Below are 27,689 nucleotides of genomic sequence, written 5' to 3'. Positions count from 1 at the left end.
AGAATCTATTACATTTGCAGTGCTCCTGTTCCACCATCGTTAAATCACTGACTGGAGAAGTAACGGTCAGAACTGAGCTGCGCTTACGTACATGTAAGCATATGGATAAGATGTTAGTTTTTGCTCTGTAATGATGAAATAAAAAAAATCCCCTGTCTGGAGGGGGAAGGGAAGTGGGGTGAGGGAGTTTGTGTGTGTGTGTGTATATATATTTCTGTGCTTGCGTCAATGTGTTGCTCGCATTGCATGCATTTGTATTTGTGGTGCGTGTGTGTTTACCCTCACCTAGTTGAGAGGCTGAGAGCAGGCTTTGGCTGGACCTCCTCCTCCTGTCCGCCCCGTGGCCCCAGGCGTCACAGACAGGCGCCCCGTTGGTGTGGTGGGGGGAAGGGGCACACTCCGCTGGGCTAGCCTGACCCAGGACCTGGCTCTGCTGCTGGGGACTCCGGGCATGCCTGTGGCAGACCCACTCTCCTGGGCTGGCCTGTTCCTGGGTCTGGTGATGGAGGCTCCGGGGAGCCTGGGGGCTCTGGGGTGTCTGGAGGGCCTGGGCATGCCTGTGGCAGGCCCTTTCCCGGGGGTTAGGGGGAGGCGGCGTGAGGGGCAGGGGCTTCACCTCAGGGGCGTGCAGGGCGCAGGGGAAGTCAAAGAGGGGCCGGGGTAAGGGCTCCGAGCTGGAGAAGGTTATAAGGTCATCCACCACAGGGGGTCCGAGGAGGGGACTTTGGGGGCCGTGATGTTGACCTCCTGTGGGGGGTGGTGGTGGGGGTTAGTCCGGGGGGGCACCCTGGGGGGGATGTGTGGCACGTCCAAGTGTCGTCCCAGGGCCACAGAGGCCAGGAGAGAGCCTCCTCCCAGTAGGGCCCGGTGGGTGCTCCTCAGCAGGCCTCCCAGGGAGCGGTGCTCGGGCCTTGGGGAACCAGCCGGGGAACTCCCCTCCAGCCCCTCCTCACTGCCCGAATCCCCATGAGATAGAGAAGGCCTGGGGGGCTCCTTCACTGAGGAGCCTGGGGAGATGGAGAGGGAGTGCGAGAAAAAGGTAGAGAGAGGGAGATGGAGAGTTTGATGGAGAGAGAGAAGTGGAGGGAGGGAGAGAGCGCGTGAGAGAGAGATTGAGAGCGATAGGGAAAGAGATGGTGGTAGCGAGAGGGAGAAAGCGAGCGAGGTAGGTCGGTCAGCTCATGAATACAGAATACTAATTTAGAATTTACAATCAGCTGTGACCCACTTAGTTAGGCTAGAGGTGGTGTGTGTGCATGTGAATATGGTAGTGATGAAGAGCATACCGTTTTGGGCAGGCTGTGGCGTGGAGGGTCTGTACTCCTCAAAGTCATCCTTGGAGTCTCCGTTCTCATTGCTGTCCATATCCAGGAGTTTGGCTCTCATTGAAAGACTGTAACACACACACAATGACTTCGAAACACACTCGTTCTGCTTTAGCTAATACGGTAAAAAAATAAAAATCCATATATGGCCCTGTGTATGGAGGGGTGTGAGGGAGAGGTGAGAGGGTTACACTACCTGCTCTCCTGGGGGCTTAAGCGAAGGACTTTGGGGCTCTTGGGGCTCTGGGGCCTCCAGTGAGGGCCCAGCCGGTCCCCATTAGCCTGCTTGTTGTGTGGAGGGCCCTCCAGGGGCCACATAGAGCTCAGACCAAATGCCCTGTTGTTCTCACTGGGGCTCACTGGAAAGGAGGAGAGAGAGAGAGCATTCATAAAATAAACACACTTACATGAACAAACACAATACATTTCATTTCAAGACCACCTCTGGTACAAGCACCATGACATAGGTTGGTGACACACAACAATCAAACAGAGTGGTCTTATACAACACATTGCTTTCTCTAGCTGGGATACGTGTGTGCCACCGTGCACCAGAACAGGTGATGTGCTCCGGGCTCAAGCAAAGATTTCACATGTCACTGGAACAGTGTGGAACAGCGGAAGCAAGTACACGGGGGAGAAACAGAGAATGGGTGGGAACAAAGAGAGCAAAAACAGAAGTAAGACTCCACCTGGTGCTGACACACTTACAGCAGACTTTCTAACCCCCTTTGGGGCTAGCGACGCTAACTCTGTGTGAGCGTTACGCTAATGTTAAACAAACACTGCATGATTCTCAACAGCTCTCGCAGCGTCGTCACACAACAGCCATGCCATCCCAGAGGGGGTTTCCGACTCGGAGACGCAAAATGCTATCAAGTTCGTGTCAGGCACGGCATGTCAGAAACCTCTGCGGAGCGATGCTGTGAGAAGACGCTAAGACGCTAGCAAGATGCTAAAGCGCTAACACATTTCTACCCATACGGCCCCTGGATTCAATGAGCCATCGTCTGCTTTGACATTGCTAGCACAGATGTTCGCTAAATAAGGAAATAGATTTCAAATGACAGCCGCACTCGCAAGCCGTGAAAATTACCATTAGGCAGACACGTTACTACCGAGCCATGAACTCAACCCACTTTTTAATGCATAAATGAATCAAACAGATGGTTTTTGAAACTGCTAAACCAATCAAATAATTCATATAAATTAAATTGTGCTCTTAAACTCAACCGCAGCGGTTAGGCCTATTTTATGGGGAATTTTGGGAAAACCCCTCTCAGTCTGTTGCGACGCAGCACATTCCTGTAGACATGTGTGATCTATGGGGAGAATTCCCCCACTAAGGGGAAAACAGTCATTCGCACGTGTCTTTAGCGCCGACTCCAGAACAGTGCTCTTACTCAAATGCGACACAGCCTCACTCGGGCCAATTCATTCTGGCTGGTATCGAATTCAGTAAAAAGGCATTGAATGTGGAACAGGACATGCATGTAAAAATGCTGACATTAAAACACATGGAGGAAGGACTCCCCTATCTGGTAGAAAGAGGACATCGCAGACATAGAACTTGAAGGCTAAAGCAAATACTCTGCTGATCCCTTATTAAAACAAAGTCGGATAATATTTGGACTGGGACAGCCATTGTCCCAGTCGAGAGAGAGAGAGAAGGGGAGAGAGAGAGAGAAGGGGAGAGAGAGAGAAGGGGAGAGAGAGAAGGAGAGAGAGAAGGAGAGAGGGAATGTAAAGGGCTGAGTGAAGTGAGCAAGGATGGGGTGTGTGTAAACAGACAATGTCTAGTGTGCTAGTGTGTGAACTGAGAGGGTGTGTGTATGTGTGGTGGGGAGAGAGAGAGAGAGAGAGAGACCACGCTCACGTTGGATTGCTCGGAAGCGTGGGCCGAAGGAGGGAGAGGTGCCGGAGCCCAGATCGGGAGAGTTGCGTCTCTTCTCCAGCCCTGGAGACGCCTGCACTGTGATCTTATGGATGAAGTCTGGAAGAGACATACACCAGATGTGAGAACAGGCCACACACACAGAAACAATCAAATCACAATCCTGGGTCCTGTTCAGTAGAGAGAAAACGTTTTGAAAACGGAGTAAACGGGGATGTAGTAGCGGATCTTGTGCAACAATAAGAACAGAGATTTATTTTACCGCTGTAAAGCCTTTTGCTGTGGTGTGCCCTACTGAACATGACTCAGAATCGAACAGGCAAGGAGCTAACATGTGCTTGTGTTTGGCAAAATTGTTTTTCTAGGTCCTCCTTGAAAATAGTTTAATGTGGTGGAGTGGGTGTCTGAATTTCTTTTTCCATGTAATGCCATGAGAATACGGTCATTTGCGAGGCCAAGCTAAACGAAAACACGAGACGCCTGAAGGATGTCTGTCCTGGCTTTGCGTAGCAGGATAATGTATCTTTGTGGGTGTGGAGGTTGAAATGCGATAGAGCAAGAGAGAGAAGGGCCAGCCAGGGGTGACAGGAAGCCCAGAGGCGTGGTTGAGTTGGCCCCATGTCCCTCTCATCAACCCCCCATCAAATCACTACCCTGCTGCTGGGAAAGACCACAGCCTCCAAAACACACCTCACACAGACATATGCCACACACTCCTATGCATAAACAAGTGCGCACACAGACTGAACATGCATACACAGAGTTTACCCACACACAGACAGTACTCACGCGTGCGGTAAGAGTCTGTGCGCATTTGGAAGGAGAGGGAGCGTATCTGTATGAGAAACGCTGAGTGTGCCCGTATGAGGGCAGATAGCCTGTTCCTAGGCAGTCATTGAAAATAAGAATTTGTTCTTAACTGACTTAGTTAAATAAAGGTCAAATAAAATAAAATGACGCATGACGACTGCGCAGCATGAGAGAGAGTGAGTGGGTTTGCTTCTATGGTGAGTTTCTTATCCGTAGACAATGGGAGTAGTCTACAGGAGAAAGGGACCCTATAGTAGATTATGGGCTTACTAAAACGACACACTGTGTACTTCTAGTTCTACCTACTATTTTAGAACGTACCGTTTAGTGAAAACCTATGCAGTTAGCAACACATATCAACGGGTTTTTGGACGGCTATTGTAAGTAGAGGTCGACCGATTATGATTTTTCAACGCCGATACCATTATATAGACTAAGAAAAGCCGATACCGATTAATCAACCAATTTTTTAAGATGTATTTGTAATAATGACAATTACAACAATACTGAATGAACACTTATTTTAACTTAATATAATACATCAATAAAATCTATTTAGCCTCAAATAAATAATGAAACATGTTCAATTTGGTTTAAATAATGCAAAAACAAAGTGTTGGAGAAGAAAGTAAAAGTGCAATATAAGAAAGCTAAATTTTAAGTTCCTTGCTCAGGACATGAGAACATATGAAAGCTGGTGGTTCCTTTTAACATGAGTCTTCAATATTCCCAGGTAAGAAGTTTTAGGTTGTAGTTATTATAGGACTATTTCTCTCTACACCATTTGTATTTCATATACCTTTGACTATTGGATGTTCTTATAGGCACTTTAGTATTGCCATTGTAACAGTATAGCTTCCATCCCTCTTCTCGCTCCTCCCTGGGCTCGAACCAGGAACACATTGACAACAGCCACCCTCGAAGCCACCCAAGTCTCAGAGCGAGTGATGTTTGAAACGCTATTAGTGCGCACCCCGCTAACTAGCTAGCCATTTCACATTGTTACACCAGCCTAATCTCGGGAGTTGATAGGCTTGAATTCATAAACAGCAGAGCTGCTAGCAAAACGCACAAAAGTGCTGTTTGAATGAATGCTTACGAGCCTGCTGCTGCCTCAGTCAGACTGCTCTATCAAATCATAGACTTAATTATAACATAATAACACACAGAAATACGAGCCTTAGGTCATCAATATGGTCGAATCCGGAAACTATCATCTCGAAAACAAAACATTTATTCTTTCAGTGAAATACGGAACCGTTCCATATTTTATCTAACGGGTGGCTTCCATCAGTCTAAATATTCCTGTTACATTGCACAACCTTCAATGTTATGTCATAATTACGCAGAATTCTGGCAAATTAGTTCGCAATGAGCCGGGTGGCCCAAACTGTTGCATATACCCTGACTGCCTGCAATGAGCGCAAGAGAAGTGACACAATTTCACCTGGTTAATATTGCCCGCTAACCTGGATTTCTTTTAGCTAAATATGTAGGTTTAAAATATATGCTTATGTATTGATTTTAAGAAAGGCATTGACGTTTACGGTTAGGTACACGTTGGAGCAACGACAGTCCTTTTTCGCGAATGCGCACTGCATCGATTATATGCAACGCAGGACACGCTAGATAAACAAGTAATATCATCAACTACGTGTAGTTATAACTAGTGATTATGATTGATTAAGTTTAATTCTAGCTAGCAACTTACCTTGGCTTCTTACTGTATTCGCATAACAGGCAGGCTCCTCGTGAGGCAGGTGGTTAGAGCGTTGGACTAGTTAACCGTAAGGTTGCAAGATTGAATCCCCGAGCTGACAAGGTCTAAATCTGTTGTTCTGCCCCTGAACAAGGCAGTTAACCCACTGTTCCTAGGCTGTGATTGAAAATAAGAATGTGTTCTTAACTGACTTGCCTAGTTAAATAAAGATTAAATAAAGGTGTTAAAAAATTTTTTTTGTCAAAATCAGCATCCAAAATGACTGATTGCCGATTGTTATGAAAACTTGAAATCTGCTCTAATTAATCGGCCATTCCAATTCATCAGTCGACCTCTAATTGTAAGATATGATGGTACAGTACGTGATACTTCCGCACACTCGGTCGTGAAGTGGTGAATTAGTGTGAGGTGAACTGAGGTGAACTAAGTACAATGATAAGTACCGTAGCTGCTTTCTCAGCCAGGTCTCAATGGATTTCAAAATGGCGACTGATTGACTGATTCCTACTCTGCCAACCTGGCTCACAGACTAGCCAACCAACTGACCAATATTTCCTATTTCAAGACACCCCCGAACCCCCCCCCCCTCACCTTGGGGCATGCTGATCTTCTCTCCGTTCTTACTGCCCTTCAACTTGTGCTTCTTGAAGGTTCCCTTCCTCTTCTTGACGTTGGGCTTCTCCTGGTTGTTCATGTGCAGGATGAGGAGACTGAGCTCCCTCTCGAACACATCCTGCTCCCACTGGGCCAGCTGCTGCTCCCTCTGCCTGAGGAACTCCTCGTGGGACTTCTGCTCCACCGCCGCGCGCTTCAGCTCCTCCTCGCGACAACGCAGCTCCTGGAGACAGGGGAGATCTCGGTTGTAGTTACTGCTGTTATTGCGGTGTTAGCGTTTATAGAAAACACGTAAAACACACACAAAATAATACAAGTTGTGTTTATTAACACACACACACACACACACATACACACATACATAGGGCCTTCAGAAAGTTCATACCCCTTGACATTTTGTTGTGTTACAGCCTGAATTCAAAATGGATTAAATATAATTCTCACCCATCTACACACAATAACCCATAATGACAAGGTGAAAACATGTTCTTAGAAATGATTGCAAATTTACTGAAAATTAAATACAGAAGTATCTGTATTCCCACCCGAGTAAATACTTTGTAGAAGCACCTTTGGCGGCCATTACAGCAGTGAGTTTGAGGAAAAGTCTCTAAGAGCTTTGCACACCTGGATTGTACAAAATTCTTCAAGCTCTGTGAAGTTGATTATTAATCATCGCTAGACAGCCGTTTTCAAGTCATGCCGTAGATTTTCAAGCGGATTTAAGTCAAAACTGTATAACTAGGCCACTTAGGAATGTTCAATGTTGTCTTGGTAAGCAACTCCAGTGTAGATTTGGCCTTCTGTTTAAGGTTGCTGTCCTGCTTAAAAAGGTGAATTCCTCTCCCAGTGTCTGTTGGAAAGCAGACAACCAGGTATTCCTATAAGATTTTGCCTTCACTTATAGCAGTGTTTTGTTTATTGTTATCCCCAAAAAACTCCCTCGCTCTTGCCGATGACAAGCATACCCATAACATGATGCATCCACCCACCATGCTTGAAAATAAGAAGAGTTGTACTCAGTGATGTGTTAGATTTGCATAACCCAAACGTAACTCCTTTGTATTCAGGACAAAAAGTTAATTTCTTTGCCAATTTGTTTTTTTACTGTATTACTTAAGTGCCTTGTTGGGAACAGGATGCACGTTTTGGAATATTTGTATTCTGTACAGGCTTCTTTTCAATCTGTCATGTAGGTTAGTGTTGTGGAGTAACTACATTGTTGTTGATCCATCCTCAGTTCTCGTATCACAACCTTTAAACTCTAACTGTTTTATTAAAATCACCATTGGCCTCATGGTGAAATCCCTGAGCAGTTTCCTCCCTCTCCAGCAACTGAGTTAGGAAGGAGAAGGACACCCGTATCTTTTAAGTGACTGGGTGTATTGATACACCATCTAAAGTCTAATTAATAACTTCACCATGCTCAAAAGGGATATTTTTTCTTTTTTTTACCCATCTACCAAAATCGGTGCCCTTCTTTGTGAGGCATTGAAAAACCTCCCTGGTCTTCGCGGTTGAATCTGTGGTTGTGTTGAACCTTACAGATAATGTGTAGGCTACAGAGTGTATGTGTAGGCTACAAAAATCATGCTAACCACTATTATTGAACACAGAATGAGTCCATGCAACTTTTTGAGATTTCTTAAGCACATATTTGCTCCTGAACGTATTTAGCCTTGCAATAACAAAGGGGTTGAATACTTATTGACTCAAGACATTTGAGTTACCAGGTTTTATTCCACGTTGACATTAATGGGGTATTGTGTGTAGATCAATGACACAAAATCTCAATCGAATCCATTTTAAATTCAAGCTGTAACCAAATATGGAAAAGGTAAAGGGGTTCTCCAGTTACGTGCATCAATAACAAGCACACTCATACTTCTCCATTTCTATTTTAAAAAACACACACACAATAACCATACAGTCACGGTCTCCCAGCCTCGCTCTAAAAGACACCCGTTTCCCCTCACCTTCTCCTTGGCCCGGAGCTCATCAAACATGTCCTGGATCTCCAGTTTCCAGTCCTCCTGTAGGGAATGAAAGGAGTCCTGAGGCATCTCCTCCACCACCTGCCTCTCCAAAGCCGTCAGCTGAACCAAGATAGAGGCAAAGTTGGGCCTGTGGTGTGGGTCCTGATCCCAGCACTCTGAAGGCAGACACATTGAGTTTAGACAAATTATAATAACATGCCAATTACGGGTACTCCACTACCAAAGCTTACATAACCCTGTAAGGTCAGGACATGACACAATTCATGCACAAACAAATCTACAACTTAAAGCGCATTATGGCTGTAATTTGGCTAGGCATTGTCAAGTCCGTTTACACGACTGATGATCAAATTATTTCTTTAGTGCCTTTAACAAATCTAACAATCACCTCAAACTAACAACATCCTTGAGCAGCAGCCTCAATGTATTGCACAACCTAACCAGCAGCTCGGAATGTTTTTCCTGCGCGTGACCAAATCTGACATTTTACGCAACATTATTTTTGAAATTCAGCCTCCAGGTTTGAGGAAATGGAGAACAGAGAATTATGGTTGCACCAAATTTAAAACACACACACGCAGGCACGCACAAAGGACACTTACCTGCCATGAGCATGGCAAAGGGTTCTGGGCAGGTGGAGGGGATGGGGAGGGTGAGTTTGTTAACAGCCACTCCGTAGGCCACAGCCAAACCATCTATGCCCCTGTAGGGAACCTCTCCTGTCAGCAACTCCCACAGAAGAACACCATAGCTGGGGAGGAGAGAGGGGGAGAGGAGGCATCAATGGAAGGTTAGGGAAGTTTCTCTAACCAGTCCCTGGTCATTCTGGTATTAAATCACATCGGATTCAATTAGTCAACTAATCATGAAGCCATTGATGAAGCCGTTGGAAATAAATATGTGGAATGGAATGAGTTTGATGCTATACATACAGTACATCGATGATACATACATAGCACACACATACAGTGCATGCAAATGATATCAACAGCTGAAGTGGAGGGATGGCAACTATGCTATACGTTATTAATATAATCATTTATGTATTTATTATATGCAATAATGACGGTCATGGAAGAGCATTACGCTTCTCTAAAACATGCATAAAGACAAAAACAGGGAATAAAGCAATACCTATTAGCTTACTACAATAAAAACATGATGGGGCGGGTCACATGCATACATTAGAGGTCGACCGATCGGTCGATCGGAAATCGGTCATTTTGGATGCCGATTTTGGCCATTAAAATTTTTTTTAAACACCTTTATTTAACTCGGCAGGTCGGTTAAGAACACATTCTTATTTTCAATGACGGCCTAGGAACGGTGGGTTAACTGCCTTGTTCAGGGGCAGAACAACAGATTTTTACCTTGTCAGCTCAGGGATTCAATCTTGCAACCTTACGGTTAACTAGTCCAACGCTCTAACCACCTGCCTCACGAGGAGCCTGCCTGTTACGCGAATGCAGTAAGAAGCCAAGGTAAGTTGACAGGTAGCATTAAACTTAATCAAATCATAATCACTAGTTATAACTACACATGGTTGATGATATTACTAGTTTATTTAGTGTGTCCTGCGTTGCATATAATCGATGCAGTGCGCATTCGCAAAAAAGGACTGTCGTTGCTCCAACGTGTACCTAACCATAAACACAAATACCCAGAAGTATAAGACATCAACAAACTATCGTGGTCCAAACACACCAAGATAGTCGTGAAGAGGGCACGACAACACCTATTCCCCCTCAGGAGACTGAAAATATTTGGCATGGGTCATCAGATCCTCAAAAAGTTCTACAGCCGCACTATCGAGCGCATCTTGACTGGTTGCATCACCGCCTGGTATGGCAACTGCTCGGCCTCCGACCGCAAGACACTTACAGAGGGCAGTGCGAACGGCCCAGTACATCACTGGAGCCAAGCTTCCTGCCATCCAGGACCTCTATACCAGGCGGTGTCAGAGGAAGGCCCTAAAAATGGCCAAAGACTTCAGCCACCCTAGTCATAGACTGTTCTCTCTGCTACCGCACGGTAAACGGTACCGGATCGCCAAGTCTAGGTCAAAAAAGGCTTCTTAACCTAAGCCATAAGACTCCTGAACAGCTAGTCAAATGGCTACCCAGACCATTTGTATTGTACCCCCCCCCATTTTTATGCTGCTGATTCTCTGTTTATAATCTATGCATTGTCACTTTACCTCTACCTACATGTACATATTACCTCAATTACCTGGACTAACCAGTGCCCCCGCACGTCGACTCTGAACCGGTACCCCCTGTATACAACCTCGCTATTATTTTATTGTTGCTCTTTAATTATTTGTTACTTTATTTTCTTTTTTTTTTAACCTTTTTTTATTTTCTTTTTTACTTCAGTTTATTCTAGTAAATAGTTGAACATGTATTTTTCTTAAATCTGCATCGTTGGTTTAAGAGTTGTAAGAACTTCACTGTAAGGTCCATCTTTGATTCGACGTATGTGACATAACATTTGATTTGATTCAATTTCACAGTTCCACACACACGCTCCTCCGAAAGCGCTGTAGGCTGTCTTGTAAGTGGGGAGTGTAGCCTGCAGCGTTTTAATATAGTCCTTTAATTACTCTGCCACTCCGCGGCTCTGTTTTTGCCAGCATCGGAAATCTACAGCTTTATGAAGAAGGGCTACAGCATGTCCAGATCGCACCCTATTTCCTAAATAGTGCACTATAAAAGCACATAGGGAGCCATTTTGGGACACAACCACGGAGATGGATAAAGGAGAATAGAAGAGGTCAATATTGGCCCTCATTTTCATACCAGGTTCATAACACCCTCTCATTAACATATGCAAAGTAAAACAGAAAAAGCTAGTTTGGGAATAGTGAAGTGTCTCAGGAGAGCATGAGAAAGAGATGTGTGTACAGTGTGCTATTTTGGATACACTTCCTGTGTGTGGCACTGGTACGAAAATGCATGAGCACTAATACACATACACACAGAAAAGAGAAAAAACCACACCCTTCACAGATAAACGGTTGTGGTCAGGTCTGCTGTGTGGCCTACCTCCCTCCCTCTCTAGGTCCATGCAGGGGGACAATAGGACAGTGTGCCTGACACGTCTCACACAAAGCACAGAGCAGGCTTTGAAGTGCTGCTGCTATCACATGGCTGTACCCCTCCTGCAACCCATCCCTATTATATCACTGTCAGAGAAGGTGGAGAGGGGGACAAGTTCCCACAGTCCTGGCCCATAAATAGTCTCGTCATATATTTTTTATTCAATTATTTTAGAAGGGAAGTTGGCATCTCTCAACAGGGAAGTTGGCATCTCTTGTCATCATGTACTGCTCCACCCCCCCCACACACGCGCGCACGCAAACACACACACCTACAAGCCCCCTTACCTCCAGACGTCGCTGCCCTTGGAGAAGGTGGAGGACTTGATGACCTCCGGCGCCATCCAGGCGTAAGTGCCCGCCGTGCTCATCTTGGTGGTATTGTGCCACTCCCGCGCCAGGCCAAAGTCTGTGATCTTCAGGGTTATCCCTTCCATACAATCATTCTCCATAGGCTGGGCCAGGAGGACTGGGAGAGAGAGAGAGAGAGGAAAGTGAGCAAGAGACGCTTTGATTGAGACATCCTCCTTTAAAAAACACTTACATTTTAGAGACGTGGCAGATGATCTGAGCCAGCGCAACTTACAGTTAAGCGCGTTCAACTTAAGGTTCCAAGGGACGGAGTCATAGTAAAGTAAACACTTTCAGCAATAAAGCAACTGTCAGCAGAATCAGTGCTACTAGGAAAAGACAAGCAAAACCGAAATAATATTTACACTCGTCCCGACCGTATGAAGCAAGGTGGGTGTGAAGGGAAAAAAAAGGATTTCTCCAACACTCTTATTAAACTATTAAATGCATGAAGTAATTATAATGCATCATTGCAAAAGGGGATTTAGAACTTTTCATAACTAAGTATTAAGCCACTTCGTGACCCCCCCTACACACACACACACAGACACACGCCTTTCACATCCTCTTCCCTTTATTCTTTTAGATCGGTGAGATCAGACTTAGAAGAAGAAAGGAACACTGATAAGACCTATATCTATACAGTAACATCCCGCTCTATAACAAGACAATGGGCACATATCATCCTTTCATCATAGATATCTAGAATGATACGCTCTGGAATAGAACTGAGCTAATGGAATACAGAGGCACGTTCATTTTATGTCCTGATACTCATCTTCTCGGCCCCTTGTACCTGCACGTCTTCATGTGATGGTTAGCTATGCTATGCACGGGCAATACATGCTAGGCACAATCAGCCTGCATTGAGAGGCCTTGGATTAGCCTATTCCGCCTCAGCATGCAAACCTGAGGTCAGGCATCCTCCCTCCTCTCGCGTGCGAGGTGAGAAGAGGCGAAAGCTCTGGAAATACGCCTTAGAATGACACGCATGTGTTAGGACGGGTCTATGCCCTCCCCTTTGGCAGCCCAAATGGGTAACCTCAGGGTGAGAGACGGGCAGCCAACGTCCAGAGAGAAAGACAGAGAGTCGGAATTATGGAATCATTTTTTTTATTTTATGGGGAAGTAAGCCTTCTGCTATTTCCAGACACTTTCTGTTTTTTTCAGTGTATAAGTGCATGTTTTCTTTCTGTCTGTCGTCTCTTGCCTTCTCCCTCTCTGTATCGGGCCTCTCTTTCTCTCGCACACACACACACACGCACAAACGCTATAGTCTCTGGCTCCCTCCCTCTGCACACATCCTGTGCTCTGCCAGGCAGGCCGGCCGCTGCGCCGTGTTTGACGTCACAAAGGAATGCATCACAAGAGTGTGGGGTGGGGGGGTATTGTGAAAAGGCTCAGCTCTCACAATGAACCTCTGGCACCATCACTTCACACTGTGCAGGCTCGGCCACACACACACACACACATTTCAACAACTAGAAAGACAGAGAGAGAACAGTGGACACATGTTCACACATGGGAACACACCCACAGTGTCAATTAAAACATACACACTGTACACAGAGATACCATAGGAACACACCCACAGTGTCAATTAAACATACGTACACAGAGATACCATTGGCGTATCTAAAAGCACAGACACAGGTATGGGAGCTGTGTTCAATGTGAACAGACGTGCCACAGATCCATGGCATGAGATTGTGGGATGAGAACCAGACAAATGCCCTCCGTCCCTTTGCATCTCTGTATTGTCTTTCTGGAGAATCAACCGTTTTATTTTTGTCATTTATGTGCGTCAGAAAAACTTCCATGGACTTCCTGTTCTTCATAGGATTTCCACGAAAACCCATGGTCTTAGTAGTTATCAGGCGACTAAATTAAAAACCAAACCAAACTGGATCGATCGACTTTTCATTGGCTCGTCCTCCTTGTAGCAGAAATGTAAACAACAATAAAACAAGTCTCCATTCATTCCATCCTCTTGTTGTTGTTTTCCTTTAGTATACAGCCCCTCGATGGGATAAATACTTACCACACTAATCTATTGTACTCTCTTCAATGAAACCTAACTAGTTTGTCAGTCAACTAGTGTTGAGCACATTTCAAAACAAGCTTACGTCCCAAATAGCAACCTCTTTTGACCAGAGCCCAATGGGCCATGGTCATAGGTATAGGCAATAGGGTGGCATTTGGGACACACCCAAGCTCTGGACAATAACCTCCATTTCCTCTCGGTCTGCTCTTGTGACCTAACCTCCAGGAAGTGACGCCAATTGGACCAAAGGGCTCTGGCCCTTCCTCGAAACAGAGGATCCATTTCACCGGCGTGCTTTACGAGGCAGATTAAGCCGAATCCTATTTTTAGAAACAGGGGTTAACAGGGGTCATTTGGCTTCCGGCAACTGATTGAGACAGCTGGAGAGGAATCTGGGATATATGGGTGAGTGAATCAAATCAGTCGCGCCAATGAGAGAGGGTTGGTTGTTATCGACAATAAACTGACCGAGTCGAGTGTCTGCCAGGGTTGTTGACCTGTGGCGGCTTGAATAACTTGCAGTAACTAAAAAGAAAAATGATCGAGACGTACAGACACAGACAGCGTTTCAGCAGCATCAGAACGCTCAATATTCTTCCTCCATTTCCTGTGTTGAGGCAGAGTACATCCTCAATTAAGACACCCTTTGGCCCCTCCCAACACATGACCACACCATTCTCCCCTCGATATCACTGGCTGCTGGAACCACAAACCGTGAACTGCTCTAGTATGTAACCATTGTAAAGCTCCGCCTTATCTCAGCTCACTGGTCACGATAACAACACCCACCCGTAGCACATGCTCCAGTAGGTATATCTCACCGGTCACCCCCAAAGCCAACACCTTATTTGGGCGCCTTTCCTTCCTGTTCTCTGCTGCCAGTGACTGGAACGAATTGCAAAAAATAAATAAATAAAAATAACTATCGCTGGAGACTTATGTCTCCCTCACTAACTTTAAACATCAGCTATCTGAGCAGCTAACCAATTGCTGCAGCTGTACATAGTCCATCTGTAAATAGCCCACCCAATCTACCGACCTCACCCCCATATTGTTTTTATTTACTTTTCTGCTCTTTTGCACACCAGTATCTCTACTTCCACATCATCATCTGCTCATTTATCACTTGTGTTAATCTGCTACATTGTAATTACTTCACTATTATGGCCTATTTATTGCCTTTTGCACACACTGTATATAGACTTTCTTTTTTTCTATTGTGTTATTGACTGTACGCTTGTTTATTCCATGTGTAACTCTCTGTTGTTGTTTGTGTCGCACTGCTTTGCTTTATCTTGGCCAGATCGCAGTTGTAAATGAGAACTTGTTCTCAACTAGCCTACCTGGTTAAATAAATAAACATTTTTTTTTTTTAAATGGACATCCACGGCATGACATATCTCGGTTTTCACTAAACCGATGTACCAGACTAGAAGTCTAACACGCTGACCAGACCAGACCAGACACGTGGCATGCGCGAGCAACGCAAGATACATTTTTCAGTGCGATCTGCGTCAGAAATAGGAATGACTTGTATTTTAGTCCTTGGCGTCGCAGACTCTCGTTGGCGCGCGCGAGCAGTGTGGGTGCAATACGCGACTTGTCCTGTCTGCAGGCCTATGTAAGGTTATAGTAACAGTTAACTGGTCACTCATTGGGAATAAGGTGAACAAGGACATGTGGCACTAGACCCAGAGTTGGTCCCTGCTAGCCTGCCCAGCCCCAGACAACCTCCTGACACAGACAGGGCAACCAAACAAAGACGCCTGCGACACGGAAGCTACATCCCCATGGCAACGGGACTCTGTTTAGTATTGTTTGTTGTTCAGAGAGAGAGCGAGAGAAGAGAGTAGGTAGTCACTGAAATGACCCTAGACATGTAAACCAGCCAAGCCTATCTACAACAGAATATCTCTATGGAAGGGAAGCTCTATCGCATATTTGTATGTGGGAAGAAAAATATTGTGTTCTCTTTTTTAGGGGCACTCGGGCTATTGACATCTCAAGAGAGTGTGGATGAGACTGACACTGACATGCACTTCACGCACCACCAAGGAAGGGCTGTGGCCCCATTTCATTTCCACAGCAGCTTATGAGAGAACACACGTTTGCATTCTTCAGAGGCACGTCGATCCAAGAAGTGTAGCGAGTTGCACACAGATTTTGGGTGTTCAGCGGGCATATCTCGAAAGGAAAAGGGGTAACGGAATAAGGGCCGGGGGTATCATGAAATCCTAAATCTCTGTTGGCAGGACGCACACATAAGAAGCTCACCTGTGTTGCCAGCTTGACTCAATTCATTAGTAGCATGACATTGACCTGTAATTCATAAAAAGTGGCCAGCTGCACCAAACTACTGTTCATCTCTCTCTCTCTTCTTACCCCATCACTTCACTACACTCTATTTCTCTGCTTCCATATCTCCCTCGCTCTCAAAACTGAATGCGCGAACCACTGCATTTAAGCACATCTATTTCTATGGGCACAAGCATTGTTCATGACACAAACTGTTCACACCCCTCTTCTTGGTAGAGAGAATTTTGCAGGTTTTAAAGCTTATTTCCTGCAATTCTACACATTCTGTCATGGGGTGCAAAGAAAATGTTGCAGTTTTAAAAGCACATTTTCGAGTGATTCTATACACATTGCCGTGTCAAATGTGTATTGATGTGATATTTGAGTGACAACAAAAATTACAACAATATGGCCTAAAAAAAAAAAAAGTAAAAATCAAGAACCTTCAACCCTAGTTGATCTGAACATTTCTGACAAGTTATAAAATACTGTCTATAGAAAAGGGCAGCAGTGACTGGCATGAGAAGAGGAAAAGTGATGATGCACTACCCAATTTATTTTTACAACTTTTAAGAGTAAGTTGAAAGCTGCACCGAGTTCCCTATATGATCATGGCTGTTGGCTGATGTTATGGTTGGTGTGTGTGTGTGTGTGAACCATTGCTCTAAACTACACCTTAGAGACCGCTGCCCTATGTACATGGTCATTAAACACTGGTCACTTTAATAATGTTTACATGCTGTTATACCCACTTCATATGTATTCTAGTCAAGCCTCATCCTATAGAATTACTGCTGTACACATCTTTTCTATTCCTATACTGCCTATTCAAGCCATTATATAGATATATTTCTATTCCGGACTCAGACATGGCTCATTCTGATATGTTTTGGGGATTTGTGTGTATTGTTAGGTATTACTGCACTGTTTGGAACTAGAAACTGCACCTGCAATAACATCTGCAAAAATGTGTGTACGCAACCAATACACTTTTATTTGATTTCATCTCTCTCTGCCCTCCCCTCCTGTGTGTTTGGGCCGGCTCTGCTCTCTGCCCGTAGGCGAGGGAGAATTCCGACAGGGGAGGGGGCTTTCCCCACGAAGAACGGGAGCTTTGTCCCCTGAGGGACAGAGCCATAGGCTGACAGACAGTCTGGCAACCTCTAACACTGACATAGTGATAGAGGGAGATGGAGAGTGAGAGAAACCGAAAGAGAGAGGGAGACACAGAGAGATATGGACGAAAAGCAGCAAAACAGCAACTTGCAAGAGAACACAACTCGTGATTAACCTGAAACATATTAGAGTTGATGTGGTATTAACAGGGCATTTAGTTACTTGGCATTATAAAAAGACAAGTTCTCCTCAGACCCTAGGCCTCCTCTTAAGAAGGGCGCATTAAGGGATTGCTCTGTCAATGGGTTCTTCATAACATACACCAAGTCTAGTCATTGAGTATTTTCCTCTTGGCAGCTAAAGTGCGTAAAAGCTAAAATCACCTATACAAAACAACAATGGTACAACATAGCTACAAGTCTCTCTCTCTCTCTCGCTCTCTTCACAAGAAGCAGTAAAGCTGACAACACTAACATCAGTCATTGAAGTTTAACCTCCATTAGCTCAGCCTCCTCAAAGACGATCTAGATTTTGGACTGTCTGCTCTACCAATGGGAATACATGTCAGCAAAGGCGGAAGGCAGGCAGGAGGCAGAACATTCTAGTTCATGAGAGGGCATGTGAACAACAGGCACAACTCCAATATATATATATATTTTAACTCAAAGTTGCCAGGATGCCACGTGTGTCCACTTATATCAGGATATTTGTAACAACCTAAATATTACGAAACCTCTATTTGATCAAATAAGCCTCACTTGAGCAAATGAGCAATACAATGTTAATGTTGACGTAATGTGACACTCTCGTTGACCTCCATACAGAAAAAGACTAATTCGGGCTGCTTCGTGCTTTATTCTCGCGCTGACAGATTTTGCGGCGGAGTCGGCCCTTTCGCGCCGGCCTCTCTGGTATCCTAGGAAACTCAGACCCTGGGAGTCAAACCGCGGTCAACCTCACAGGGTGTAGAGGTCAGGAGGTCGGGTCAGAGGTGGCTGGTGTATAAGTGGGCGGTTACTTCCTACTTTTTTTTGAAAGACGGTCCCCTTTATGCAACATAGTACAATGTGATGGTCCCGTGTCGTGCATTGATCTAGCTAGTTATCAAGGTTTGATTTACAAGAAATGTTCACTAATGTTTGCACAATCGCGCAGAACAGCACTGGAACAGATCAAAATCGGTTTCAACTTACTGAGAGAGACGACAAAAATGTAGCGGTATGATAAGCATACCTCGACTCCACCGGTTAGTGCCACCTTAATTGGGGAGGACAGGCTCGTGGTTAATGGCTGGATTGGAATAAGTGGAGTGGTATCAAACATGTTTTCAATGCATTTGATGCCACTACGTTTGTGCCGTTCCAGCCATCTTTATGAGCCATCCTCCCCTCAGCAGCCTCCACTGCTCGACTCTGGTACAACAGCTGCATGTACACATACAAATGCTCAGGTACAGAGAAGCATACAGGATGTACAGAGAAGCATAACAACAGGACAATTAGTCAAATCGTTCTAGCCAAATATCAACCAATGGTAAGAATTCTCCATCGGCTCACTTTAGAAAAGATGCCAAACCAAGCCAGTGAGAGAACTAGCTGGAAGCCTGGAAAAGACATCTCCCTGATTCCCTCGGTTTTGGAACTCTCTCTCCACATCTTCTGTGGTGTGACCTTAGTGTCTCGTTTGGTCCCTCACTCCTCTCATTCACTGGAGTTGTGTTGTCCAGGCCCTCATCCTCCTGCTCTCTGTTCCACACAGCATATTATTCTGGAACTATTAGTTGTGTGTGTGTGTGTGTGTGTGTGTACACACATACTGTCCGTGCATGTGTGTGTATATCCATGCATGCATGTATCCAAGCCAACAGTGTGTGTATGGGAATCCCGTGCCAGCTCCTACCTGCCCCCCTCCCTCCCTATGCCAATCAGACCCTGGGATCTCAGGATGCAGCTTGCCCGGCCTTTCCAAAATAAAGAGAAGGGAACACAGAGCTAGAGGAGAGGCCAGCTACCCTCACCCCTCCTGGGCCTACTGCACTCTTATCACAGTCCGCCAGACACTGTTCCAATGGGAAAGCAGCTGAGCCCTGCCCTGATAGCCTACACAGAACCTGGCACTGCCACCCAATCACAGGTGATTCCTGTTAGGCAGCAACACACTGGTATTGAAGCGGTCAGTGAAAAGGATAAAAGGACAGGTTTGTCCGAGGGAGTATTTCCTTGCCACTGTCTGTCGGCTGCGTTTTGCTACTGTAGATTGGGGGTTGGAACGTTGTCGTTTCATCCAACAGCGACAAACAAGAACGGCTATCAACTTTGTGTTCTACTTTATTTTTTATTACGGATTGATTGAAAATAGAAGACGGGAATTGACCTACAGCAAGGTTATTTATTTAAATCGATTTGTGGCTACATTTAGCATCCAACCTGTTTCTATCTCCAAGACCAGGATCTCATTCCAGTTGGAGGCTATTTCCTTCACAAAATAGAATATAGTTTGCTTTCAGGTTTGAATATGCAGATGAGTTATTGATTTGAATTTACGAGTACCATCTCCTCCTACTCATCCCATGACCTATTTACCCAGTTAACTACAAAGTAAAGCTACCACTTAGCAAAAAGTGACTAACTGGCCATAACGGTCAAGCCCCATTGGTATCTCTAACCATTTAATTTACATACAATACCTCTTGGATTTACTTTCAAAATGTCCATATCAGGGCCTGTATTCATACAGCATCTCAGAGGAGGAGTACTGATCTAGAATCAGTTTTGCCTTCCTAGATCATTGTGAAAAAGATGACAAGGACAGGGGGACCTGATCCTAGATCAGCACACTTTAGCCTAGTATTGTTTGTCTCTGACAATAGACTCGACTGGCAAAGCTACTCTATTGCCGCAGCAGCCCCTGCTACAGATGATGAAAGCCAACATGCCAGAGTTATAGAAATACATACGGGTTGCAATTCAGGAGTTTATCAAGTTCAAAATGTCTCTACATCCTGGCCTGAATACCTCACATGCCGCCACTACAGGCTAAATGTCCAAACTGCCCTCGTAATTCTCCTCAGTGAATTTGGGAATGTTGATGTGTGTGAGAACGAGTGTGTAAGTAGCGAGAGACTGCCAGTGTGTGTCTGGGAGTGCAGAGCAACACAGGGGATGTTTTCAGTGTGCTGCGTTGCGGCGCTAAGGACCCTGAACAAAAACACATCCGTATACCACCAGTATATCAGATACTTATCCACTCTGGGAAGAAAAGAAAAACATGTTGTTCCAAGATGTACTCAAACCGTAGTTCTTCTTTAAAAAACTTTTTTTTTTAAAGGGCCATTAAATTTAGTTTGACTCCACCAATGCTTAGTGTGGAATTTCCCACGTGATTTCAAACTATAGTGTATATTTCTAGTGGGTGTAAATATAATGTGCGTGAGCCAATGTGTTTATGACTGATTGTGTGTATCTGAGGGCCGAGGTGTCAATGACTGACTGATAAGGGGTCCCAAGGTATGTGTGTGTGTGTGTGTGCTGGTACTGGGAATGCGAGAGGAAGAGGCTCCTCTCTGCTGTACCTTCCTCTGTATTTACTTTCAACAGAAGTCCAGTTCTGGCCTCTCTGGCCTGCATCCAAGGCCTTCCTCTGTATTTACTTCCAACAGAAGTCCAGTTCTGGCCTCTCTGGCCTGCATCCAAGGCCTTCCTCTGTATTTACTTCCAACAGAAGTCCAGTTCTGGCCTCTCTGGCCTGCATCCAAGGCCTTCCTCTGTATTTACTTTCAACAGAAGTCCAGTTCTGGCCTCTCTGGCCTGCATCCAAGGCCTTCCTCTGTATTTACTTTCAACAGAAGTCCAGTTCTGGCCTCTCTGGCCTGCATCCAAGGCCTTCCTCTGTATTTACTTTCAACAGAAGTCCAGTTCTGGCCTCTCTGGCCTGCATCCAAGGCCTTCCTCTGTATTTACTTCCAACAGAAGTCCAGTTCTGGCCTCTCTGGCCTGCATCCAAGGCCTTCCTCTGTATTTACTTCCAACAGAAGTCCAGTTCTGGCCTCTCTGGCCTGCATCCAAGGCCCTCTCTGGCCTGCATCCAAGGCCTTCCTCTGTATTTACTTCCAACAGAAGTCCAGTTCTGGCCTCTCTGGCCTGCATCCAAGGCCTTCCTCTGTATTTACTTTCAACAGAAGTCCAGTTCTGGCCTCTCTGGCCTGCATCCAAGGCCTTCCTCTGTATTTACTTTCAACAGAAGTCTAGTTCTGGCCTGCATCCAAGGCCTTCCTCTGTGTGCACCTTCTTCAATGATCCTGTTCAATCAGCATCTTCCATTCACGCAGTAAGTACAATCAGCTTCACTGATTTGTAACAAAGCTGCAGGCTTTTATCTTCTAAAATCTCTACACCTATAGAAAGTGTCTTTCACCCTTAAAATGGACACGTTGACATTTTTTTTACAACCAAATCTCTATTTTTGGATGTAAATGGCCTGTTAAAGCATCCAGACACGTTTGTGATTTCAAGTTTTACCCCAAAACAGCAAATCCCTTCCATATCCTTGTAGTATGGGGGACCCCCCAAAAAAACACCCAAATACATCATTTTAGAAACGGCAACGCGATCAGTATAGTGATGCAGGTCTTCAGATGTTCTACACATGAAATTGTGCGAATTCCGAAATGTATCTGCAACGTTAGATTACATTTTGTCAGACCTCCCAGACTACACAACAGGGATGAGGAAGTGACTTTCTGTTTGGGGTAAGTTTCTCAAAAACATGTGAAATCACAAAATGCGTGTGTCAGGACCAGTGGCGTGTATTCGTGGAAGCCAAGGGAAGCCGGGCTTCCCCAAATATTTGACCAACAAAAAAATATATAAAAATGTATTTTTCGTCTCTTTGTGTTTTCATCATCTGTCAATTCGCAAGTGGCTGAATCTCAGCGGAGAAATCACCCGAGCGAGGGAAACAGCACCCCTCGTCTCAGGATGTCTGGACCCGTCTGGACCAAAAGAGTATAACATGTTGCCGCCGTAGTGTTTGATTGACTGATGCCAACAAGCATTTGGCCTCCCTTGATAAAAGAATAACTATAAAATAATTAACCAATCAGCATTGAGCTGAGCGCAACTGTGGGTTGTCCTGGTGGCCAGTTTGGATTTTGTTTCAGACCAATTAAAAATCACTTCCTAGGAAAAACGCCATTTTCAGAAAAAAAAAACGTGTCAGATTCTGGTCTGCTTGTGTTGATGTCCTGCGGTAGCTAACTTTCTGAATCGTCCCTTTCCTAAAACCATGGATGGAGATGGGGATTTGGACTTCTGGTTTTGACTTCATTCTCTGTACAGGCCAATGATTTTGAAGGCGATTCTGATCCAAACATACATTTATTTGTTGTGCCACTGGCCTGAGACGATGGAAGTTCAATCTGTAGACAAGTATGCTAAAGTTAACCTAGCTAACTTAGTGGTTCATTGTTGCCCATGCCAGGAAGTCAGGCTAGCAAGCATTTTAGCTAGGCAGACTATGACAACAAAAACTAACAATGAGAGAGCCATCAACATTTTGCCAACATGAAAGAGAGGATGGCATTGGCCTTCAACCAGTCTACAAGTAGGGTGAGTCAACATGTCTTGTCTAACTTACGCACACACCACAAATCAGTACCATGGACAGAAGCATGATATTTAGCAACATTGATTGGACTAAATTGTTTTTGGTATATTTAAGTTTGTACATAGTCTTGTTGATTTTATGCTGGAATACTAAATTGAAATGGTGCTGGAATACTGGAATACTGTTGTCTTTGTGCTGACTTGCAGTAACACTAAACTTGAACTTGTTTGACCATTCTACAGATGATATACACTATAAATACACCCAAAAGCATGTGGGCACTCCATCAAATTAGTGGATTCGGCTATTTCAGCCACACCAGCTGCTGACAGCCATGCAATCTCCATAGACAAACAAACACTGGCAGGAGAATGGCCTTACTGAAGAGCACAGTGACATTCAACGTGGCATCATAGGATGCCACCTTTACAACAAGTCAGTTTGTAAAATTTCTGCCTGCTAGAGCTGTCCCCGTCAACTGTAAGTTCTGTTATTGTGAAGTGCAAATGTCTAGGAGCAACAACGGCTTAGCCACAAAGTGGTAGGCCACACAAGCTCTTAGAACGGGATCGCAGAGTGCTGAAGCTAGTAAAAATTGTCTATCCCTACTGAGTTCCAAACAGCCTCTGGAAGCAACGTCAGCACAAGAACTGTTCATTGGGAGCATCATGAAATGGGTTTCCATGGCTGAGCAGCTGCACAATGCCAAGCATCGGCTGAAGTGGTGTAAAGCTCGCCGCCATTGGACTCTGAAGCAGTGGAATTGTGTTCTCTGGAGTGATGAATCACGCATCACCATCTGGCAGTCCGACGGCCGAATCTGGGTTTGGAGGATGCCAGCAGAATGCTACCTGTCCCAATGCATAGTGCCAACTGTAAAGTTTGGTGGAGGAGGAATAATGGTCTTTGGCTATTTTTCATGGTTCGGGCTAGGCCCTTTAGTTCTAGTGAAAGGAAATGTTAATGCAACAGCATACTATGACATTCTAGACGATTCTGTGCTTCCAACTTTGTGGATACAGTTCGGGGAAGGCCCTTTCCTGTTTCAGCATGACAATGCCCCGTGCGCAGAGCGAGGTCCATACAGAAATGGTTTGTTGAGATCGGTGTGGAAGAACTTGACTTGCCTGCACAGAGCCCTGACCTCAACCCCATCGAACATCTTTGGGATGAATTGGAACGCCAACTGCGAGCCAGGCCTAATCGCCCAACATCCATGCTAAACCTCACGAATGCTCGTGGCTGACTGGAAGCAAGTCCCCGCAGCAATGTTCCAGCATCTAGTGGAAAGCCTTCCCAGAAAAGTGGAGGCTGTTATAGCAGCAAAGGGGAGGGACCAACTCCATGTTAATGCCCATGATTTTGGAATGAGATGTTCGAAGAGCAGTTGTCCACATGCACTACATGACCAAAAGTATCTGTTTCGATGCATCGTTTGCTTTGTGGACTTCACCGGACAGATGTATATTTGTTTCATCACAAAACCGGAGAGCAACGTGTAGTTGAATTTATTTTGCCGCTGTGTGATCGATGTCTTCTGTTGTCATGGCCTGATTGTATATCGCGGTTGTTATATAGCAAAACAATGCAATTATCACAACATAAGTTGTAATGTGGCTTATTTACTGACTTGGCTTCCTCAGTGATTTTACCCACGCACCACTACTGGTCTGGACCCTTCTAGAACATGTCATCTACATGAAATAGAGTTTTGGCTGGAAAAAATTGCAACAGTCCACTAAACAATGCCTTTAATTCCCTTTTAAAATCATGGTTATCGTGTGGTGAACGTCTTTCTCTGAACCTGACCTTTCTCAACCTTTCTCCTTTCACTTACTGTCTTATTGAATGTAAGGCCTCTCTGTGTGTCAGTGGCTTGTGTCCAATTTTAGAAGCTCGAACCTCATTGCATTTTCAATGGCGCCAACTTGAATAGTGTGCACCTTTCCTTGATACTTTCCTTGGTTCACCCGTACACTTTAAAAAGTGACTGGTGAAACACTGAAGGAAGATCTCTCGCTCTCTCTCTCTAAAACACAGACATCTCCTTCCCCAAACAGCAGGATAGAGACAAGTAAAGGCAGGCCTGGGACAAAGCTTCAGATAATTAAATTTAAAAAACATAAAGGTAGGAGGTAGAGAGGGACTGTGTTGGATGTGCCGCTCCATATAGCCTATAAACCCTGCATTTAAAAAGCTTTTCTTTACACAACATGGGTGTTTTCCAGTCCAGTGGGTTTCGTTGATGTCTGCTCAGTCTGAACAGTGGGGGGGCATTTCCCTCTAAAAAAAAGGACACATGAGCACTAACAATTGTTAGTTCATAGGAGCGTATCACATTTGGTGTCAAATGAAAGCGAAGAGAGTCTATATTTTGGGGAAATTAAGGTGTAGATACATTTTCCATCTTAAAAATGTGCTATAAGTAAAGGCTTTGATTTCTGGATAAACAGATGGAAAATGGGTCATACAAAATATCTACCAGAAATAGACTTAAAAAGCTATCAGAAATACACAAAACACAAGTGTTGATGTGATGACCCATGCAAACTAAAATCAACATTTATATTTAGTTTGAGAAATTGTTTACCTTCAGTAAGTTTAAGAAATATTGCCTTAATTCCTTTCCCAAATACCTACATATCCTTAATATATTTTCCAATTTCTCTCCTTCATGGAGGATAATGAAAGTTTAAATAAGTAACAAGTAATGGTAGACCTACCAATAAGTTAGTGATTTTACTGATATCAAATTTGTATATGAATTGAGAGACTTAAACTCGTAATTCAGTAACGGAAATACCACAAATTAATTGGTAACCATTGGGAAATCACCATAGTCACAAACTACAGTTGGGTCACCTGCTACTGGTCTCTCTTCCACTGGCATACTGTTATGTTCAGCTCATAACGGTTTTATTTAGCTTTCTGTTGTCTGGTGGTCAAACAAAGAGTATTAAACTCCTCCCTCCCGCTCTCTCACTCTTCAGTTTAATGTCACCTCTCCCAACCTCTCACTGACACCTACCCATGAGTCCCCTCTCTTTCCATTGACTGTAACCAGCATCCTCAACCACTGAGCACAGACCGACACCAGAAGTCCATGGATTGTGAAAAGTAGATGAAATTTGGTCAGTCCACCCTGGCCTTGATGTTAATAACGTCCACAGACGGACCGGACCAAATCTGGACCCCGTCATAGATACTTCACGAGTATATTTCACAAGTTTGGATAGCAAAGCACAGTACAGTGAGTAGAGCACAGTAGGGTACAGTACACTACAGTAGTACAGTACAGAAAAGTAGAGTAGAGTATAGTACAGTATATTGTACTGTACTCTCTGATGTGCTGCATTGTACTCTACTGTACTCTGCTGTTCTGCGCTGTGATGTCAAAACTTGTGAAACATGAGGAGAATTACATTTTCAACCATTTCTCTTTAGTTCAGGCAAGAGACCCATGATGAAATTCTGTTACTGGGTGTAAATCCAACTCACTTGCTGGAGTTAATTAGAGATTTCTTCAAACTCAAGGTGCCATGTCAGTCTCCATTATTTCTGCAGACATCTTTCAATCTTAATTCGGAGTGGATATTTAAGAGTTTTTGGAAAACATGGTCGCATAAAAACCTGAGAAAGAGTTTATCGAAATTCCGTTACCCAAAGTTTAATCTGCACAGTTCTTCTACTAAATGTGTTTTTTTGGGAAATGTTTCAAAATAGTCCCTGTGCATAGAGTTGTATGGTTGGTTAAACTTTGAAATCAATGGTCTTTGTTTGGCAGACATATTAAAGTGAAAAAGTAATTGTCCTGGGTCATGAAGCACAAGTCGGGGGTTGAGAGAGGAAAGGTGCAGTGGAACAAGTGAAAGGATTGTGCATTGTGAGAATCAATGAATATGTACTGAAAACAGTGATACTTTGGCCTAACTAGGGATAGGTGTGACCTGAAAACCGTGAAACTGGGTATAAAACTACTAACGCCGACCCACCAAGGCCCATATTCTAAGTGGTGCCGGTCTCTAGTCAAACTAAAAAAAAAAAATATCCTTGATATTTTGCGTAAGGTAACATGGCTGTTCAGAGGGATTATTTGGTGATTTGAACAAACGATAAAAGAGGGGACGCTGAACAATTACAAACCCTGAACATTGCTGAGCTTCTGACACGGATTATTAGACTTGTCAAAAGGTATAATAATGGTTTTGCCTCGGTGTGTGAATTCAGGTGGCCTTGTGTTTTGACTATCAATGTCACTTAGACACACTCAGCCTGACAGTTCCAACAACCGTTTGTTATGGATTGAGAGAGTTGAATTCTCTCTGTATCACCTTCACTACATCTATTTGATGTGGTATAAGGTCCATGGTATAGGTCTACGTGGCCAGAGTCCAAAACACCTATATCACTGTTATTCCCACAAGTCCAAAGGGTGAATTGTGAAGGACTTGAAATGCATCCACTAGAATTCTTGACCTTTTGCTCGCGAAGCAGCTGGTCTCGTTATCGAGAAATGCTCACTAGACTTTCACAATCAAGTTGAAACTTTAAATGAGTCACATGTACGGGATAAGTATGGTATAAATCGTCCAACGAAACGCTTTACGTTCAGGTTCCTTCTCGACAATGAAACAACAATAAGAAATTATAATATGAACCTAAAGTAAAATGGCAGTAGAATAGAATAATACATTTGAGCAAGTATAAAACAGAAGGCACAATATGTAGTCCATATATTTGCACGTGTATTGGGGGACAAGTGTATAAATTGAGCAGTATAATAAGTCTGGTAGCAGAAGTTGTGATGTGTGTGTGTGTGTG

At 44.4% G+C, this 27,689-nt stretch overlaps 1 protein-coding gene across 1 annotated transcript in view; it reads right to left on the bottom strand.

Annotated features, from left to right (window-relative positions):
- Window positions 1-543: 543 nt before the first annotated feature.
- Window positions 544-27,689, bottom strand: part of LOC112261013 (mitogen-activated protein kinase kinase kinase 11) — a 29,513-nt gene continuing 2,367 nt past the window's right edge. Inside the window, exons 2-9 of the mRNA XM_024436374.2 lie at window positions 11,747-11,927; window positions 8,964-9,112; window positions 8,341-8,516; window positions 6,341-6,587; window positions 3,202-3,318; window positions 1,522-1,684; window positions 1,287-1,393; window positions 544-1,007 (exon numbers count right to left, since the gene is read on the bottom strand). Coding sequence (XP_024292142.2) covers window positions 685-1,007; window positions 1,287-1,393; window positions 1,522-1,684; window positions 3,202-3,318; window positions 6,341-6,587; window positions 8,341-8,516; window positions 8,964-9,112; window positions 11,747-11,927 — 1,463 coding nt within the window. The 3' untranslated portion in view covers window positions 544-684. The remainder of the gene's footprint in view (window positions 1,008-1,286; window positions 1,394-1,521; window positions 1,685-3,201; window positions 3,319-6,340; window positions 6,588-8,340; window positions 8,517-8,963; window positions 9,113-11,746; window positions 11,928-27,689) is intronic.

This window comes from Oncorhynchus tshawytscha, linkage group LG10, assembly GCF_018296145.1.
Source record: "Oncorhynchus tshawytscha isolate Ot180627B linkage group LG10, Otsh_v2.0, whole genome shotgun sequence".
Lineage (NCBI taxonomy): Eukaryota > Metazoa > Chordata > Actinopteri > Salmoniformes > Salmonidae > Oncorhynchus > Oncorhynchus tshawytscha.
The sequence above is the reverse complement of the archived record's forward strand: the minus strand, read 5'-3'. Positions and strand labels throughout refer to the sequence as shown.